This window comes from Strigops habroptila, chromosome 8, assembly GCF_004027225.2.
Source record: "Strigops habroptila isolate Jane chromosome 8, bStrHab1.2.pri, whole genome shotgun sequence".
NCBI classification, from domain to species: Eukaryota; Metazoa; Chordata; class Aves; order Psittaciformes; family Psittacidae; genus Strigops; species Strigops habroptila.
In genome coordinates, this window is record NC_044284.2 from 9,496,310 (window position 1) to 9,514,900 (window position 18,591).

At 40.6% G+C, this 18,591-nt stretch overlaps 2 protein-coding genes across 3 annotated transcripts in view; one reads left to right on the forward strand and one right to left on the reverse strand.

Moving 5' to 3' along the window:
• The window catches only part of LIMS2 (LIM zinc finger domain containing 2), a 32,451-nt gene extending 23,103 nt beyond the window's left edge, over positions 1 to 9,348 (forward strand). For both annotated transcript variants that reach the window (XM_030495996.1, XM_030495997.1), the window contains exons 5-10: positions 1,397 to 1,546; positions 2,412 to 2,562; positions 3,489 to 3,581; positions 4,438 to 4,486; positions 4,668 to 4,743; positions 5,558 to 9,348. In XM_030495996.1, coding sequence (XP_030351856.1) covers positions 1,397 to 1,546; positions 2,412 to 2,562; positions 3,489 to 3,581; positions 4,438 to 4,486; positions 4,668 to 4,743; positions 5,558 to 5,705 — 667 coding nt within the window. In that variant the 3' untranslated portion in view covers positions 5,706 to 9,348. The remainder of the gene's footprint in view (positions 1 to 1,396; positions 1,547 to 2,411; positions 2,563 to 3,488; positions 3,582 to 4,437; positions 4,487 to 4,667; positions 4,744 to 5,557) is intronic.
• Positions 9,349 to 9,661: 313 nt separating this feature from the next.
• MYO7B (myosin VIIB) overlaps positions 9,662 to 18,591 on the reverse strand; it is a 53,835-nt gene continuing 44,905 nt past the window's right edge. The window contains exons 41-49 of the mRNA XM_030496009.1: positions 17,485 to 17,590; positions 17,238 to 17,351; positions 16,405 to 16,492; positions 15,218 to 15,324; positions 14,588 to 14,773; positions 13,649 to 13,765; positions 12,860 to 12,943; positions 12,045 to 12,164; positions 9,662 to 11,375 (exon numbers count right to left, since the gene is read on the reverse strand). Of these exons, the coding sequence (XP_030351869.1) occupies positions 11,292 to 11,375; positions 12,045 to 12,164; positions 12,860 to 12,943; positions 13,649 to 13,765; positions 14,588 to 14,773; positions 15,218 to 15,324; positions 16,405 to 16,492; positions 17,238 to 17,351; positions 17,485 to 17,590 (1,006 nt within the window). The 3' untranslated portion in view covers positions 9,662 to 11,291. The remainder of the gene's footprint in view (positions 11,376 to 12,044; positions 12,165 to 12,859; positions 12,944 to 13,648; positions 13,766 to 14,587; positions 14,774 to 15,217; positions 15,325 to 16,404; positions 16,493 to 17,237; positions 17,352 to 17,484; positions 17,591 to 18,591) is intronic.

Here is an 18,591-nt window from a genome sequence, read left to right on the forward strand (position 1 = left end):
AATGAGAGGGGTCTCTTTCAGGACGCTTGCTTCAGGGTCCCTATGTCCTGCCCTGTATAATTACTGTGCATTTGACAGTGCCGAATAAAATTGATGCCTTTATGCTGAGATGAGCACAGCTGCATGTTTCCTTATAATGGGGTGCTGTCTGCTTTTGCTGGACTCCGTCTGGGCAGACAGTAGTTCCAGCCCTGGAGAGAGACTCTTGCTGACAGGAGGACTCAGATTTGTAGAGAATAATAATGATACTTAGCACTTAGACGGGCGCCTGCCAGCTGAGGGTCATAAATGTTTGAGGTCTCACAACAACATCTGTGTTGTATTCGTATCCCCATTTTACGGATCTAAGGGTATGTGATTCATCACAGCAGAATTTTGGAAGGGGCCCTGCAAAGATCCCACTACTTCAGCCATAAATCTACCCTTTCCATTTGAACTTTCCCTTTTGTCTGGTGTCTTTTGAGAATGACCTGTAAATCTCTGTGAGTGTTTCACATAGTGATACACTGAAAGGAATTAAGCAGGCTCGTCTGTTATGTGACAAAGAACCCCACAGAAGTCGTTCCTCTGTCATTTTCATTTTATCATAAATTCTTCCCAGCCTGCAGCATTGCAGCTACAGGGGAAGGTAATAGGCAAGTGAACTGAACAGCTTCTCCTCAGAGCTCCTAAATATTGGGATAAAACTGGTGGATTCCATTAGCCTGTACAGAAGTTTTTTTAATGCTTTGCCCAGGCTTTTCTACCAGAAATTTGGCTTATCTATCTGTTCAAGATTGCATTTGTAATATGTTCTAGAACATGTGATAGGAACACAGTTACATTTACTGCATAAAATTGCAAAACTTCATAGTTCCTTATATTCTTTAACTTAGGAATAAAAGGAATTTGTAGGCAGAAGAGCTCATATTCAGTGGTCTCTTACTTGTCCTAGCTATTGAAGACTAAGGAATCCAGCCATGATAAAGGCATTCAAGCAATGTGTTTTGCTTTAATATTTTTTATTCTCTCTCCTCAACTCTCTCCCAGTGTTGTAATGGCTCTGTTATGGCTGGATCCCATAGTTAGTAGTAGAGAGAGGGTGTTGCCAGCTTTCCTTGCCCACCTCTCAAAAAAGTTGTAGAAGAACTGGAAAGGATACCTAGAAGAATGATGGCCTGATGTTCCCGATGGGATATAAATCAGAGAATGTTGGAAGACTATTCTAAGGAAATGCAACTCTGTGACTGCTCCATCCACATACTCTTTTCTGTGCAACTGGTGTAAATGACAGGATACTAAACTAAACTATGTTTAGTCTGACCTAAGAAGACACTCCTTCTGTTACATAAAGTACATCCTGCAGCATGCACTGTATGTTGTTTCAAGAAAAAGTATTTTCCTTTCTTTCAACCAGGCATCTGTGCAGGCCATGCCATAACCGTGAAAAAGCTAAGGGACTGGGCAAGTACATCTGTCAGAAGTGCCACCTGATAATTGAGGAGCAGCCTCTGATGTTCAGGAATGATTCCTACCATCCGGATCACTTCAACTGCACCCACTGTGGGTATGTTCTCATATTCTAAACTCTGACTAAAAAGGAAAGAGATAAACAGTACGGTCAAACAGTGCAGTCCTTTCCAGGTCCTAAACTTAGCTGCTTCACATTGTTGAACAAACAGAAATTCTGTGAGGAGAAATCAAAAGAAATTTGGAAAGCCTACGGAGACTTCAGTTTTATTTTGCCATTCAGTGTTCTTTTATCCTAAACTTGAATGACACTGTTTTATACTGAAAATGGAAATAGTTCCTTGGTATGAACTTACCAAGGCTGTGTGCAGATGGCAATGATAATAATGTTGTCCAGAGACAGCTGTTGCCAGGCTATTCAAAATAGTTTAATTTTGCATTCCTGGGTAGAAAAAAAAAGATGACTTAGTGACCTGTGTCAGTCTTCTGGCAGAGTCCATTACCATGCTGATACCTGTCTGACCTGAATTACTTACCATGAAGGCAGTATAACTGGAGCACAGCACTGCCCTTACTGGTTAACAGTGCTGAAGAATAAAGTAAATGGCTCAGTGCTGAGCATGACGAGGATGGTCCTTGTACCTGAGCTATCCCATTCACTTGAGTCTTTGCATGACACATGATTGTTCCATGTGAGTGCACCTCATATTTCTGCCAGAGCGTCTGTCTGAAGACATGATATTCCATGCATATTCTTGTCTGGCAAACTGAGCAAACAATTTTAGAAAGATGAATTGACAATAACTGTGTTTCAGTGGCTTAATTTACTGTGTCTACATTTGTAGCATGAATATTTCCATGGGTTAGGGTTAGCTTTCAAGTTTAGTCTTCCAAAACTTCATATTGCACGTTAAAGAGCTTCACTTGGTGTTCTTACTTCAGTGCCATGTTTGTGTTTTTAGGAAGGAGCTGACTGCTGAGGCCCGGGAACTGAAGGGAGAACTGTATTGCCTGCCCTGCCATGACAAGATGGGAATCCCCATATGTGGAGCCTGCCGCAGGCCCATTGAGGGACGGGTGGTCAATGCCCTGGGAAAGCAATGGCATGTTGAGGTGAGGCCCCTCTGAATATGAAATTTCCTTCAGGAGACATTTTGGAAGAGAAGCCACCTCTGTGGCCCCCCCCACTACCAAAACCTGGCCATGCAAACCCAATACACCAACCTTCACTTACTGATAAATTTACCTATTTACTACGATGTACTTGGATATATCCTCTCCAACCTCAGTTAACAGGTTCATAACAGTGTTAAAATTTGTAGTGTAGGCAAAGCCAGTGGAATTCTTGCTTTTAAGCCTTTTCAGCTTATTCTTTCTGTAACTTTCAGCTGAGTTGTCATAGCTTGTTCTGAAGTTTTTTAGTGATTTAAGCCTCCTAGGGCTTGAACTGAGATGCTGCTGATTTAAAGTACATTCATACCAGCCATGTTTTATGTTCCTATTTCTCCTCTCTGAAACAAACAAGATAATGGTCTGCAAGTCTGTTAGTAAAGACACAAAATGATTGCCCTTTCAGCAGGTCTTCTACCTATCTTTACTACAGTTCTTAATTGCCATAGTAGACTAAATATTTCCTCTTTCCTTTTGCTTCTATAAAGATTTTCTTGTCTGAGCATTAAGTGTTAATAGTTTTAAACTGAAACAGTGTAGATTTAGATGAGCTGTTAGATATTCTTTATTATGAGTGTGGTGAAACACTGGCACAGGTTGCCCAGAGAAGCTGTGGCTGCCCCATCCCTGGCAGTGTTCAAGACCAGGTTGGACGGGGCTTGGAGCAACCTGCTCTAGTGGAAGGTGTCGCTGCCCATAGCAGGGGGTTGGAACTAGATGAGCTTAAAGGTCCCTTCTACCCCAAACCAGTCTGTGATTCTGTGATTTAAGTGCCTCATATTGAGCCATGATTTGTAACCATCCAATTTCTTCCCTGGTGATGGAATAGTTGCTTTGCCTGCTGCTGAATGTCTTTTTTTATATTACAGCATTTTGTTTGTGCCAAGTGTGAGAAGCCATTCTTGGGTCACCGACACTATGAGAAAAAAGGACTGGCTTATTGTGAAACTCACTATAACCAGGTGAGTCTGCCATCTATCCCGTAGGTACTTGCTCTGTCTTGTAAATGCTTTTTTGCATTTTACATTTGCAAAGCTCTGCAGATTTTGCATAATCTGAATGTGTAGAGGCAATACAATATTAAGCAGTTGATATTTAACAGAAAAAATAGTTTTTCTTTATGTGAAAAGTGATGCTGAGAACAGAATAAAAATGTCTTGGGGATGTTAATTTTTCTTTGTGCAATTGACAGAATATAAAAACTGGCCATGGTTTGTGATTAAAATCCCTGCAATTCTACTCCAAAACTATCTGTGTGGTCTTTGATAATTACTTGCTTCCATGGACCTCAGATAAATGTTGTGCTGTCTAAACCATAAGAATAGTGTTTCCAAAGCCAATCAAATCCTAGTTTTTCTGTATGACTCTACTGAACAGCTATGAGTTTGGTGTTTTCTTCTGTCAGATAAATTAGTCTCATATAAGTGTTACTGTTTTCAAAGTAGCTCAAGGTTTTACTTTGATGATTGTAGTTGAGCAACAGGAGATGTTTGTCTACAGTAAGTATCATACTCTACTGATCCTTTTTTCTCCAAATTGCCACATGTACAGGAATTTAAGATAACATAACAGTGGTAGAGTGTGAGGCATCAACAAAAAAGGTTTTGTAGTATTTAGTGGTATGAGATCCAAAGGAACATAAACTGTTTGGCAAGTGTATGAGAAGTTATTCAGAAGATTTAAATTGATGTATCTGGGTGCTGCTGCGACTGGGAATTCTTTGATTGTTAGGATTTAATGTTCACACCAGCTGTGTAATTTGGGGACCATGAGTAGTCAGTAACATGAGTTCCTGTTCTTATTTCTTTTGCTGTGCAGCTCTTTGGAGATGTCTGCTACAACTGCAGCCACGTGATAGAGGGAGATGGTAAGATTTGTTCTCTCCTTGGTTTGGGTTGCTGTGCTTGTTCCATTTGTTAGTGCAGCTGTTGCAGTCCCACAGTTGCAAGGCACCAGTGTTTCTTTTCACGTCTGGCCTCATTTGAATTTGGATACAAATCTAAATTCAAATAATTCAGCAATTTCCTCTTATTCTGTGCTTTTTGCAGTGGTATCAGCTCTTAACAAGGCCTGGTGTGTGAACTGCTTCTCCTGCTCCACCTGCAACATCAAGCTTACACTGAAGTAAGTCAGTGTTTACATTTTGGACCATATGAAACATTTGCTTCTAAGGCAGGGTATCGGCTTGGGGGAGCCATGAGCCAGTGCATCTGTGAGGGGCAATATACCTTTGCTATGGGGGAGTGGGTGCTTGCAATTCCACTGATTTCAGAACTCAAAAGAAGCTGGGACTCAGCATCCTCTCTGAATTATTTTCCTTTATTAATCTTTCCTGTAAGAAGATTGTGTAAGAGAACTCATTCACCAATACAGAAAGAAGGCTCTGAACTTCAAGTAACTGCTTGTCCTGAAATACGTGCAGCCTCCATGTCTCCTTAGTCTGGATGCTCCCCTCAATGACATTATTTGCAATTACATAAATTACTTTGAAAGATAATATGATGGTAGTTACTTCAAATATGTAGAATAGGAACAGAAAACAAAGCAGTCCTACATTTTTCCTTTCTCAGGTTCAAACCCTCAGCCTACTTTGCTGGGTTGACCCCACTGCCTTGTATATGAAGGAGCTCTAATTCATCACAAAGAGGACCTTTGAAGTGATGCTTCCATGCTGTGATAACAAAATTACTATTCTAGACTGTTACATACAAATATATAGCAAAATCTCGCTCCTTATTTAACTAGCAATACTGAAGATGCTAGTTCCCTGATAAGAACCCAATCTCTGTACTTACATGACCAGATGAGGAAGTGAGTTGTTTCATACATGCAGTAGAACGAAAGCAACAGCATTTACAGAGATGCATGGAGACTTGATTTAGTGAAGCATGCAGTTTGCAAATAGCATTTTAATAGCCTGTTGTTCTTTGTGTCAAAGGAACAAGTTTGTGGAGTTTGACATGAAGCCTGTGTGCAAGAAGTGCTATGAGAAATTCCCTCTGGAGCTGAAGAAACGCCTGAAGAAGTTGTCAGAGCTGACATCCAAGAAGGCACAACCCAAAGCTCTGGATTTAAACTCTGCTTAAACAGGTCTGTCAGTCTATTGACTGCACTCTTACAGTCATAAGCTGCTGCTCAGAGCAGCTGTTGATTACAGAGGCAATTACTAACAAGTGAAACCAAAGATTAGTACCTTCCCCTTCTCCTGGTAATGTAGCTTTCATCTTGACTATCACTTTTCTCAAGCAGTTGTCTATTAACACTGGCAGAAAGAGAAATATGATTTCTGCTTGAGCAGCTTACAGGCTGGTTATTAATTTGCTAATAACAACTTACTCTGCCTTGTGAATTGTACACAGTCTTGCGTTCCTCAACTGAACTGTAGATCTCTCTCCAATCCGCCACAGTCTAAGGAATTTGGAAACAGCGGTTAAGTGTAGGGGTGGAAGAAATTTATGATTTGCTATTTTTCAGTTAAAGTATAAAAATTTCTTAGAAATTTAGAAAACTCTGGGTGAAGACATTTAAAATTTTTTAATATCTAGGCAAATATTCTGAAAGCTGCTATTCTTTGCTACATGCAAAATGTTCTCATCTTTCTCCAGATTCCTACTGAGCGTATATGAATGCTGTACAGTCCTTCTGGTTTGCAGGTTTACTGGGAAAGCCCAGGAACCAGTAGTTACGGCATCTGCACTGCTCACTTGTTTGACTTAGGTCCAGTATTAAGACAGCTGAAGAACTTTGCTTTGCTGCTTCTCTGTTCAGTACTAAGAAGATCTCAATTGTCAAGGCCATGTCAGCCTCTTCCGAATAGTTGGGCTCTCCTTAACAAGGAGGTTGCTATGGGAAAGGAAAGATTTTGTTAGAAACTGACACTATAAATTTTCTCCATTTGTTCTCTACTACTATGTGGGAACTTCTAGTGGTCAACACAAAGTATGTCCTATCCACTGGCATAGCTGGCATTTCTTGAGGCAATGTGGCTGGAGCCTTGGTTGTTCATTTGCATGATGCAATCAAATTGATAATATGGTGCCAACTGAAGTGCTTCAGTTTCCCTGTCCTTCTCACTTTATTTGGAAGATGAGCGTAAACTTGTTGGTCCTGACTGTACTTGAAGAGAGGACCTCACACATGAATCTGTACATCTTAAGCATATAGTTCTGCTCTGTAGGTTTGCCTGTCACTGGTGAAGTTTCACTCGTCCTACAGTTTCTGCTAGAACAACCCAAGGTGCTGAGAAATTTACTGGGTTTGAAGATCCTTGATGTTTCTTCAGGGGTGAGCCATCAGCAGTGCTGCTCCTGAGTCCACTTGTACAATCATAGTGTTGTATAATCATGGGGAGCTTCTGAGACCTCTATGTGTCCTCTGTAGTTTCTTGTGCTGAACTAAGCTGAGCAGCCTGAATAGTTGGAGGCTCTGCCTGCCCTTTTACAGGGTGGACAGGATGACAGGCACTGGAGGACTGCTGTCCCTTGCATGATTTAAATCTTCCCAAAAGTGGCTAGTTTAGTAGGTTAGATTAACACAACAGTTGGCCCTAGGCACCACCCTGCAGTCCCAAGTGAATTAGCTAGCAAGAAGTTAGAGCTTCCTCACTTCTTACGTGTGTGAGAAGCAACTGGATTGGGGCAATAATGTACCTTAAAATTGCCCTCACTGCCATCACACTTTGCTCAGAATAGATCTAAACTAGATAATAGCTAAAGCGTTGATAGCTGTTCACACACTTGCTGTAGCTACTACCCGTGAAACTGCACCAGTGATATCACAGCAGTGGTGGGAAATCCTGGTTAACTGTGTGCAGGTAAGAATCCCGCATGAGACCATCTCTTAGATACTTAATGGCTTTGCTAATTCAAATTCCTTCAGGTGCTTTGCTTTTTAGTGCCATAAGCTAACATAAACTTCTAACTGAGATATATTGCATCTGCTATAACACTGATGAGGGGACAGGTAAAATCCTAACAGTAGAACTCTTCCATCCTCTTCTGAACAATATGCACTGTAGCTTACAGTAATAGTAGCTGGTTTTGTCACTGCTTTAGGAGAACATGTGGCTAGTCACTTTTCTCGCACCGGCCTTTAAATGGCCTTCAGTTAAGGGCACAAAGAGCAGCATGTCTTTTGGTGCAGTAGTATGTGGCCACTGCAAGAGTCTAAGTGCAGTTCATTATGCTGTGCAGAGTCTTCTCAGCATGAAGCATTCAGGTCTCTTCCTATAACTTTAGTCACAGGCTGTGTCTAATGCTAAATCTGAGCAGCTGTGTATCTTCAGCCTCCTGGGAAGATGGTGGAGGAACACACAGCCGCAAAGCTGCTGGTAAATATGGAAAGACTATGTGACTAGCAGGCAATAGGTGATAATTCTTTCAGTGGCCATTCTCAAGTTCAGCAATGGAAAATGCATGTATGTAGAGGTGAATGGAATGACTTTTGCGCTACAAGTAGAGATACAGTGTGTGCTCTCACTTTGTCTTGTGTTTGCAACTCAGACCTTCAGTGTTCAAAGGATAGCTGATACTGTCTTTGGTAAGCTATTCAGTTATCTAGGATTTGGATTATGTCCTTAAGAGCATTTCCCAAATTAGTGGGTGAAAAAAATCATCATAATCCTTCATCTCTGTATTAGCAGAGGGTGATGTTCTCTTAGTATCTCTTAAATTAGTAATCTTTCGCAATTATTTTTCTTACACTTCTGCTGCCCATAGCCTACAATGTACAGAGTTACAGAAGTGAGTATTACTGACATGCCTTTTATGGGACAGTGGAATTGAAGGAGTAGGAAAAGTAACTATAAATAGTTTAAATAAACTTACCTTCCCCGACTTCAAATCCACTTTTTAAAAACTAAGTAGAATTTCGTGCAGACTTACAAATTCTCCTTAAAGTGTTGCTAGGGAAACAGGTTATTTGTTTGTTAGTTTGTTGTTTGGTTGGTTTTGTTGTTTTGGGATTTTTTTTTTAAAATCAAGGTCTTGGTCAGAAACAAGCTGCATGCTTTTTTCCATTGCTGTGAATAGACATGCTGGCCAAATTCATCCTAGGTATCACACCACTGGAGAGTGTAGATTTATATCAAGGTTGAACTTGGCTCAGAAGTCTACACTTACCAAAAGCTGTTGTCTCATTATATACATTTATAGTTTACATTCATATTTATACATACTGAATTAAAATCACTAATATTCACTGAGTACACTTGAAAATGGTTTTGCTTTTAGAAACCACGCTACGTGAAGCTTGTTTGTATTCAAAGGGTATGTTAATCACAGTCTCTCTTTATGGCAACCGAATCTATTCTGTAGGGTTTGCATCCTAGTGTTTATTTTTACAACAGTCTGTGCAATGTAGGCAAATACTGTTCAACCTTCTGTACAGAGAGTTTCTAGATGTTGTGTGTTTTGTATCATGATGTGACTGACACCTTGTTAAAAAGTGATGGTGAAGGAGTAGATTGCAGGCGGACGTAATAAATGTAGTTGTACTAGTCTGTAAAGCACTATTAAGTGCTGAGGATGGTATAGAGTGAGTAAAGAATTAGCAGCTACTTGGCTTGGTTCAGGCCTTGATGAGCAGTGTGGATTCTGCACTGTGTGGAGCTCTCATTTTGTCACACATTGCCTGTGCTAACCAAAACGTGATCGTGGATTGAAATGTTGTAATACTGTCCCTTTTTATGTTTCTGTAATAAAGTTAACTGTAATACATTTTAAATCTTCACACCAAAAAAGTTGCATATTGTACAGTAAAAAAAAAAATCACATTTGCAGTGCTGAGAGCACTACACACCCTGAGGAATTCTGGGATTGCCTAAATCTGGTGCACTGTGGTGGCGAATTCACGGTTTGGATCTTTGCTGCTTTTATGGTGATGTGTTGGTTGATGGGGTTTTAGTTTTTAGAGGCTGTGCTGTACAAATTGTGTTGTGTATATGATGAGGGATGGTTCCATCGTTTACAGACTGTAGTGGATGTTTGGTAGGTTTAGGATATAGAGCAAATATTCACTTTCCTTGTTAAAAAAGACATTGTGGTTGATTTTCCACAGTGTTTATTTAAAAACCAGGAACAATACAGTTTGGCTGCAAAATTTCTTTTTGTACAGGTGAAGTATTGAATGCTTCTCACACAGGATGACAAAACAAATCATTAGTCTCAAACATTTCCATTGCCAGCAATGGTCACAACAGCAGGAATATCTAATTGCATGCAAAAGGATCAGCTATTCTGACAAATGTGGCACTCATTTATATGCACAAAGAGAGTGGGGCTCTTCCCTGCCACCCATGTACAAAACTCCCATTACTGTTTGAATTTCACACGCACACATCAGAGGGAACAAGAGAACCATTGTGCATACCTTGGCAAATTTGAGAGATCTAGCAGAGCTGCTTTTCCAGCCCTGCCAGATCGTGTCTCAAGGAACTTGGTGTAAATGCTTTAAGACATGTCCATGTTTCACTGTGAGCAAAGGGAGGGCTTGTCATTGAGGAAGGAATACTTGTTCTCTGATGGGGTAAGCGTCTAAGCTTAGAACCACCACAGTGCGTATTATATATGCTTCACATACTCCGAGCATGCTCTGGTTCCTATAGGACCAAAGTTGTGTGTTTTCAAAAGTCTGAGATATGAACAAGTTTTACCACTCAAAGTGCCTGCTAAACAGGAAATAGAAAAGATTAGGAGAAATTAAAGCTATTAATTCTTGTCTCATGAAGGAATGTCTGCATGACTCCAAGCTGAGAACATTTTTGTAGAGCAGAAAAGTCTCTTTTCAGCAGATGTCTGTTAGACTGCATTCTTCAATTCTGACTTGCACTGAATAGCACATCTGTAACTTGAAGTAGGAGCAACTGAGTTAAAGTAGCGACCCAAAATCCAGACTTAATTTCAGAGTTTGTTTATGCTTACTAGAAGCTGCATAGTAGAAAGCAGTTGTTTCCAAGTGCATTGTAAAATGTAGAAGGAAGAAAGAAGACTTTAATTTAACCGAGGCAATGGTAAACCAGTGGACAGTCTGCTAATTTAGCATCACACAGGAATGACAGATTCTGACAGTAACTAGCTGTCATAGTCTACTGTAGCTTGCAGCACATAACTTAGTGATAAAAGGATGAAAACCAGCATCTTCCCTTTCAAGGTGTCCAGTTATCCTACTACTAAAGGGCATTTCTCCACACTTAGAATTTCCAGTAGGAGGAAAAAAATATCATTACCTTTGTTTGCAAAGACTCAAGGAGTTTATACATTTGGTAAAAGCATATATACAACAAGCAGGCATTTTCTTTCCAAAGGAAGACAACTGTTAATGTTTGTCTCTCTTTAAGAATGGAGGCGATTTAGGGTATCAGAAGAGGCTCTCATATTAGGGTTCCTCCATCATCCTGCCCCCCTGTTACATTAAAATCCAGCTGAACTTTCTCTAAATCCAAACTCTGAATGGAATTCTTATACTACACCTAAGATAGACAAGCATTACAGATATTTGAAAGCACATGCTCACTCGAGCTTCTCTTGTAGTATTTCAGCAGCACAGTTCATTCAGTGTGTGATCACAAGACCAGTCATCAAGATCAATATTTTTTTTTTAAATGGCATTTCTTCTAGGAGATGAAATTACAGGTAGTTTGGCACAGACATGGGTCATGGGTTCTATTTCTGCTCTCAGGCTGAGGTGTTCTTCTGCTTGTTTACAGCATTCATTAGCAGGTGAACATAGGATGTTAACAGGTCATCCATTTTGTAACCCTGTCAGAAAAGAAAAAAAGTCTTATGTCTCTCAGAGAGCTCCAGAAGCAGAAATAACTATAATTTCCTCCCTGTTTTATCCTCTTCTTTGGTTCTTCCCTGTCTCCTTGTCATTCATTCTATAGATTGACATCTTATACTTAGGAATCCAAGCTTTTTTGTGAGAGAAGTTAGCCCTTAAATGTTTTTGTGTTATCTTTACAAATTTACCTTTAAATATGAATACAGTGATGCTTGTCTGAGAGTGTGGACAATTTGAAACCTTAAAAACCTTAAAAAGGTGATACCACTCAAGTGTAAAATCTTACAAAGATGGCATTACTGCATAGATGGATCAAACCACACATGACAAAAAGCCTCCTACATAGTTTTGTGGGTAAGTACAGTATTTTCTTAATGTCTTGGATGGATAGAATTTGGATGTATGGAAAGAATTTAGGAAATTACTATTTTCATTTGTCTCTGTGGCTTGTCTTACAGCCTTATATCAGATGGCATTATATAGCACTGAACCAGTTCTAAGCTTCAGTTTTATTGATGTAGCAGTGAATGCTTTTTGTACCTGCATTGGTTTTAATGTCTGTTTTGACACCATTGTTTTGTAGCAATTCTGGATGTAAAGGAAAACATACGAGTTTCTTGTGTGTAAGTTGACAAAACTCTTCTTACCAGAGATGTCTCACATAAGATCCGGCTTCCTCGTACCAGGTTCCCTATTGTCATGTGAAAGTATGTGCTCCCACTGCTCCAATTGGAGATTTTATTGAAGGGGTAGACTGTTAAAATGTCCTGTAAGGGGAAACAAACTGAACTATAGAATATTTCTCACATGAAAACAGGCTGTTACGTAAGAAAATCTGTAGAGCTAGAGCATTCTTTTTCTTTCCTACTTCGTTTGTAAACATGGTGTATCCAGACTAGTGGTATATTGTATTTTCACCAAGTTAAGTGAGTCTTAATCATTCTAATGAAACTTCATTTCATCATATATTGATCTTTGCCTTAGCACACTGCTATTGTATTTACAATGATCTAAAACTCTCTGGCTATTTTTTTCCTATTAAAAGCAAATAGTAATATTCATGAACACTTTTGCCTGGGAACTTGGTAGGATCAGGCTGTTTGGGTTAGAGAGCTGGTAAACACTGTCTTTAGACCTGATCTTTTAGACAGCTTGGGTTTCCTGCAAAGCATTTTTCTGAAGCAGGTTCCCTAGTGCACTGTCCATCCATCTGCCTTTGCCCATGTCCATCATGATTACACTTCTTTTTTCAGAGATGTTCTACACTGTTTCCTTTCCAGGGTAGAAACTGCAAAGAAGTGTGATGTGAGGCAGTAACATTTTCTTCAGTTTCACATAGAAAATGAATAGAGGGACTCTTATTGTCTACTGCCATTCAGGGAGAAGGTCCTTGTTGCTGTCCCTAAATTAGCATGGTCAATTAAATCCTTCCTTAGATAGACTCTTAAGAAGCAACTCTTACCTTTGTCTTCTGATGTATCAGTGAGACTCCTTGCTTGTTGATTGCAATCAGCACAATCTCTGGGAAATTTGGCTCTGAGGTTTGCTATAAACAATTAAAAGAGCAAATTAAGTAGAAAATGAAGAAATGATCCATATCAGGTGCACAGTGACCTTCACCAGTGTCCAGTGCTTCTTGTTCTCTTTATCAAGTAAACACCGAGAGATAAAGCTCTCCAATATTATGTAACTATTGCTAAGAATGACTTTTTTTGCCATATATTGATGACTTGAGCTGCTGCTACATAAAAGCAGAATCAGATCCATTATTTCCTAAGCAATCTGATAATAGGATTAATAGTTGGTTGCAAACCAGTTAAGAGCCAAGCAAGGACAATTAAACGTAGCAAGTGGGAAATGATTCCTGGAGGTATCCACTGCAGAATGAGAAGATTAGCACAGTTCTGTTTTGAGGGAAGAGTCCCCAGAGACACAAGATTTGCAGCATTTTGTTGTGGAGAACAATGACGGGGCAATTAAGTATCTATGTAACTAAAACCTCCCTACAACTACTGCATAGTTGTAATATTAGGTATTATGACTGGAACAACAACATAGCCAGTAAAAAACAGGCGTAGTTCAGAATGGATAAAAATCTCCTCACTTTCAAGTAACTGAGTTTTCCTCAGTAGATTATGGGAATTCAGCTTTATAATGTATTCTCACTTACACAAATACGGAATTATAGTCAGTCTATATGCCCCAGTGCTGGTCTACTACCAAAGCCATTCATACAGGCCTTTAAACCTACCTTCACCTCAAAGAAGGCTGATCCAAATGTTGGCCACCGGTATACCATTTTCAAGAAGGCAATCTTGGCCTCATCCACAGTTTTTCCTTCATGTTTACTATACGCTGCAGCAATGCTCTGTTTAGAAAAAAGAATACAAAGCCCATTCAATTGGAAACAGGCAGGTTTCCAGTGTCCAGCATTAGCACTAAAGACAGCATCAGATCATCACCAAGATCAGTCTTTTACCCACAGCAACAGTCACAAGACCGTGAAAATGAAAGTAGCCTTGCCATGGGGCAAGGTAGAGTCAGACTCTCCCCAGTTTCCCTTACTAATGAGTTGGGTGAAGGAAGGCCAGGAGCCCAAGAGGATAGACTTCAGGGAGGAGGGCAATATGGGATGGAACAAAATCAGTGTTCAACACCCACAGACATGTATCACATTTTCTGCTGAAACATGTAGAGTGAATTTTCCCTCTGTTTGAAATTGTGTTCTCTGTCTTCCTCAGTGGACTAAGTGGTAAGTACCTGCTGAAACCTTCTTGCCTTCTGGTGGATAAAAGAGCCTTTTGCTGTGAGTAGCATACACATTGTACATGGTGACTGATGTGCTGGCCAAACTATGAAAAAATTAGGATACATCTTACTTTTTCTCTACAAGATCTTCAGATCTGCAGTCACATCAATGACTCTCCTATCTCTAACTCCTCTTTTGGGCACTGGTAATAGATTAGTATCTCCAAGAAAGATGCACATTTCAAACCAGTTGTCCAGGGCTGCAGCTATCTTTCAGAGCTTTGGTAGAGAGGATGCAAAATCTGGATTCTAAGAGGCAAAATAGCAACATCCAATAGTGTCCCTCCATAGTGCTTTCAAAGACTGTCAGATGTAGTGTGGATTGATTTCTCTCATAAAGCTCTGTGCAAGTAGTGTAATTAATGAAAGCTCATGTTCTTACCTTCTTCCACTCATCTGGTGAGATTACTCGGAGCAGATTGTCTGGCACCAGCTCCTTCAGGATTTTGGGGATGACTGCCAGCTGTGTGCGGTCATTGTTGAAGCGCACTTTATAAATCAGCCCTGCAAGCTGGACAGCTTCATCCTTGGAACACTTGTGGTAGCCTCTGAGGTACTTTGGCAGCTCCTGGAAGAGACCAGCTCTGAATCCAGACAGAATGGGCTGAAGCAAACATTAGCTTACACATTCTAAATCTGTGAGGTCAGGATGTGAGTCTTGCCAAACACAGTCCAAAGACATCCCAAGAACTTTTGACTCCTGGAGGTTCTCTGGATTATCTCTAAAGGGTCCTTTCCAACCCAAACCCTTCTATGATTCTCCATACAATTACAGAGCAAGATTAGCGCCTCCAGAGAACAATTAGATAAGGGAGCTGTGCTCCTAATATAAGCAATATAGCTAAGGTATGAACACTGTGAGAAACAAACCTTCTGGGGCTGAGTTGTGCTTTCCAGAGGCATTCCTCTGGAGGCTCTATAATGCAGGCCTCAGTGAAGGAGACTTAACTTTCTCAGGATTATTTCTTGGATCACATTGCCTGTTATATTTATGCTTTAGGGAGCTGGTTACCTGGTGGTAATGAAAAATTGAATCAGCTTTCAGGTCCTTCCCAGGAGTTACATTCAGCCACAGCTTTCTCATGAAGTACACCTGGTAAGCCACAGACATAGTAGCCCCTAAGGAAACAATATCTTGTTAGTATTCTCTGTACACTTTAGAGTTCTGCAGTTTTTAAACGGCTTATGAGTTTCTTCAGAAATCTGATTTTAATAGTAACAAACAAAATTACTACCAGAAAAGTATGAAAGGCCATTTTGGATGACCAAGAAAGTAATTAGTTGTAGTCCCTGGGCACTGATCATGCAGTGATCAGTGCAGGCTCTTCAGAGATGGAGGAAGAAATTGAGGATGCCTGCAATATGAGTGTTTGTTATTTCTTGGTGCTCATGACAGCTGCCTGCTGATGTGCAGCACATCCGAATTCTGTTTACTGATGCAGGTACGTTCCCTATGGCCGTGTTTATACAAATGAATTGTGATTTAGTGCACCCACATCTTTATGCTGTGATTTTCAGAGCTCCTAGCAGCTGCATCAGCTATGGGAAGAAGAGGGAAGTCTTTGATACGTAGATAGTGCTTCAGGAGATGAACCTTGGCTTTAATGAAATAAGAAAAGGTCAGGATAAATGAATATGAAATTTGAGAGGAATTTGACTTTGATGGAGATCTCAAAAGGTATGTTGTACATGGAGGTAAGGTGCAAAGAATTGCTGTCTTTAGCGTTATATTGTTTGATTTATTGGCAATACAATTTGTGCTTTGGTATCAGCAGCTAATAATCTAGACAACAATTTTGTAACAGCCCAAGGAGTGGGAGTGACACTGTGTAACAAACCTGTTTACACGTGTTGGCTGATACCTGATCTGGCAACGCATGAGCCTTGGGTTGTAAAGAGGATCAACCTATCAAACTTGTGTGTTTTGGATGCAACAGGTAAAAAAATCTTTGGTGCTAATTTAAAATCTCTGGAGAGATCCCCCCCAAAAGATGTTCTGGTGTTTCTGATAGCCAGTGCTTGGCTGCATCAGGTCACTGGATCTTACTGCTGGTGCAGGCAGTAGCCATACATGTACAAACAAAAAAGATGATATAATAAGGCTCTGCCACACTCTTCCCAAGATGGAGTAAATCCTAGCTAAATTTGCTGCTTCCCCAGTTCAATACAGCATCTCATGCTGGCTGGCATTCTCCTTACCATCTTTCCCTGGTTTGTTCCTCCTGTGCCAGTCTGTCACCTGCCTTAGTGAGTCAAAGAAGTAGTCTGCTTCATTTTGGCTGATCACCTGGAAGAGGCCAAGCAATGAAGGGCAGAAAGGAGAGATTAGCAGATCATACAATGGTTCTGCCTGTGCCAACATACCCAAGCATCAGGCTGATTTTTTTCCCCCCGTCTAGAGTGAGAGAGCACAATTATGGCAGGAAAGACAGGCAAGGGGAAAGAAATAGAGAAATAGGAAGACAATGGCTTAAATTGTTTACATTTCAAATGGGGATTTTAATTGCATTTTTTGTTGCTTTTTAATTTCCAAGCTGCTTATTGAAGTCAAGCTGAAGATGACTACCTTATTCTTAGCCATCTCTTGTTTGTAAAATACTGGTACATACTGGGTTCCTCTTTTCATGAACCTAGCACGTGAGAAACTCCTTTTGCTTAGACCCAGCTTTTGCTTTGATCACATTTCCAGAGAAGGGACCTCTTCAGCAAGGCAGCCAACCCAAGCTTCAGCTCGGGCAACTCAAGCTTCTGAGAAACTAGAGAGCAATTGACTGGTCTGTTTTCTCTGGTTTTAGTACTACCTTTGTACTGGTAGACTAATAGAAACTCTGCATCTTCATCCAGCCCCTTCAAGAGACTCAAAGTAATTGTCAGGTGCTAAAAGTTTCAGTCTAGATTGTATTCTCTCAGTAAGACAGAAGCAGTAATGAACCAGCTCTGTTGCTTGCCTTCATATATGGTTGCTTAGGTGGTCTGGTAAGTAAGAGAGGAGGGGGCAGTCTGGCTACCCTGCCATAGTCAAAAAGAGTTACCTTGTCTGCAATCTTCACAAAGAGGCTGAAACCTTCCCAGGAGCTCAGCTGCAATCTGGAAGCGATGTTCTGACACAGAGTCCGGATTTTGGTGTTTGTTCCCACATTAAATGTCTATGAGATAACAAGACTTGTTACACAGAGAAGAGGAAGAAACAGGAACACTGAATGTCTTGAAACATGCTCCTGCATGAACACATCATGGCTGGTAAAATGGTCAAGGCTGGAAAACCAAGTAAGTTCTCACCTCTTCTGTTTCATTGGGGAAGCAGATCTTGTGTGAGATCTTAGTGTTGTTCTGTAAGATGGCCTCAACCTCCACAGGATGCGGTGCCCACTTCCTGGAGCCATTCCTGGAAAATGCCACCACAAGAGAGATCAGTGTTGGGTGTTTAAGCTTTGAGGAGCTGAACAACAGTATTCCACTCAAACAACAGACTCCATCCAAAATGCTAGTACTATGTGATGGGGCAGGCTCCAATGGACCTTCACCCCAATGCATATTCACTGTATTAACAGCAAAAAAACTGAGGGTCTATTAGCATGTATATTAAAAGTCTGTTCTACTCTTCAAGGAGGTTGCATTAACAGGTTGCACCTTCCTAGCCAGTACCATTACCCCTTTTATGTATTCAGCAGCATTTTGCTGGCCACAAGGAGAAATACATTTTATTTAATTCTTGCAAAAAGATGCATTCAGATACAAAATGAGTTACGGCTCAGGAGACAAGTACCATAAAAGTTTGGAGGGCTGCTAGAAGCATTACATTTTATATAAGAGCTGGCATGTAATCACTGACTCAAGGACTTTAAGCTGTACAATCCCAGTTCTTTGAAATGATACCTCAGGGCAGAGCAAAGCAAAGGAAGTGGCTCTGAAGTCTGAGTCATGCAAAAACCTTGATACAGTTAAAATGAGGACAAATCTAGCACATTACCTTCTTTTTTCCTGCCCTCAGTGGCACAGAGCAGGCTGTTTGGAGATTTTATACACCTCAGCTTATGGGCCAAACTCCTCCCTTACACTGGGCCAGTCTCTCCAGAAGAGAGCTTGGTCTGGCATCCAGCTTTAGTTGTGTGGATTTGAAAGCTAATTTTTTTCCATTAAATAAAGTAGCAGTTCCTTTTGGAGAAGGAAAGCCTGACTGTAACCAAGTTAAACAGCATGTGCTTTGGTTCTGTGCAGGCACTGTAAGGAGTGTGGATCTACCCTACTCGGTCATCTGTTCCTGGACTTGCAGCAGAGAGAGGCCATAGGAGACCAAGGAAGTGCAGCAGCTTGGCCATCTCTCCTTGCAGCCTCAGCTAGGAACTCATTGCCAAGGCAAGTTCTGCTTAACACTCATCAGGGTGC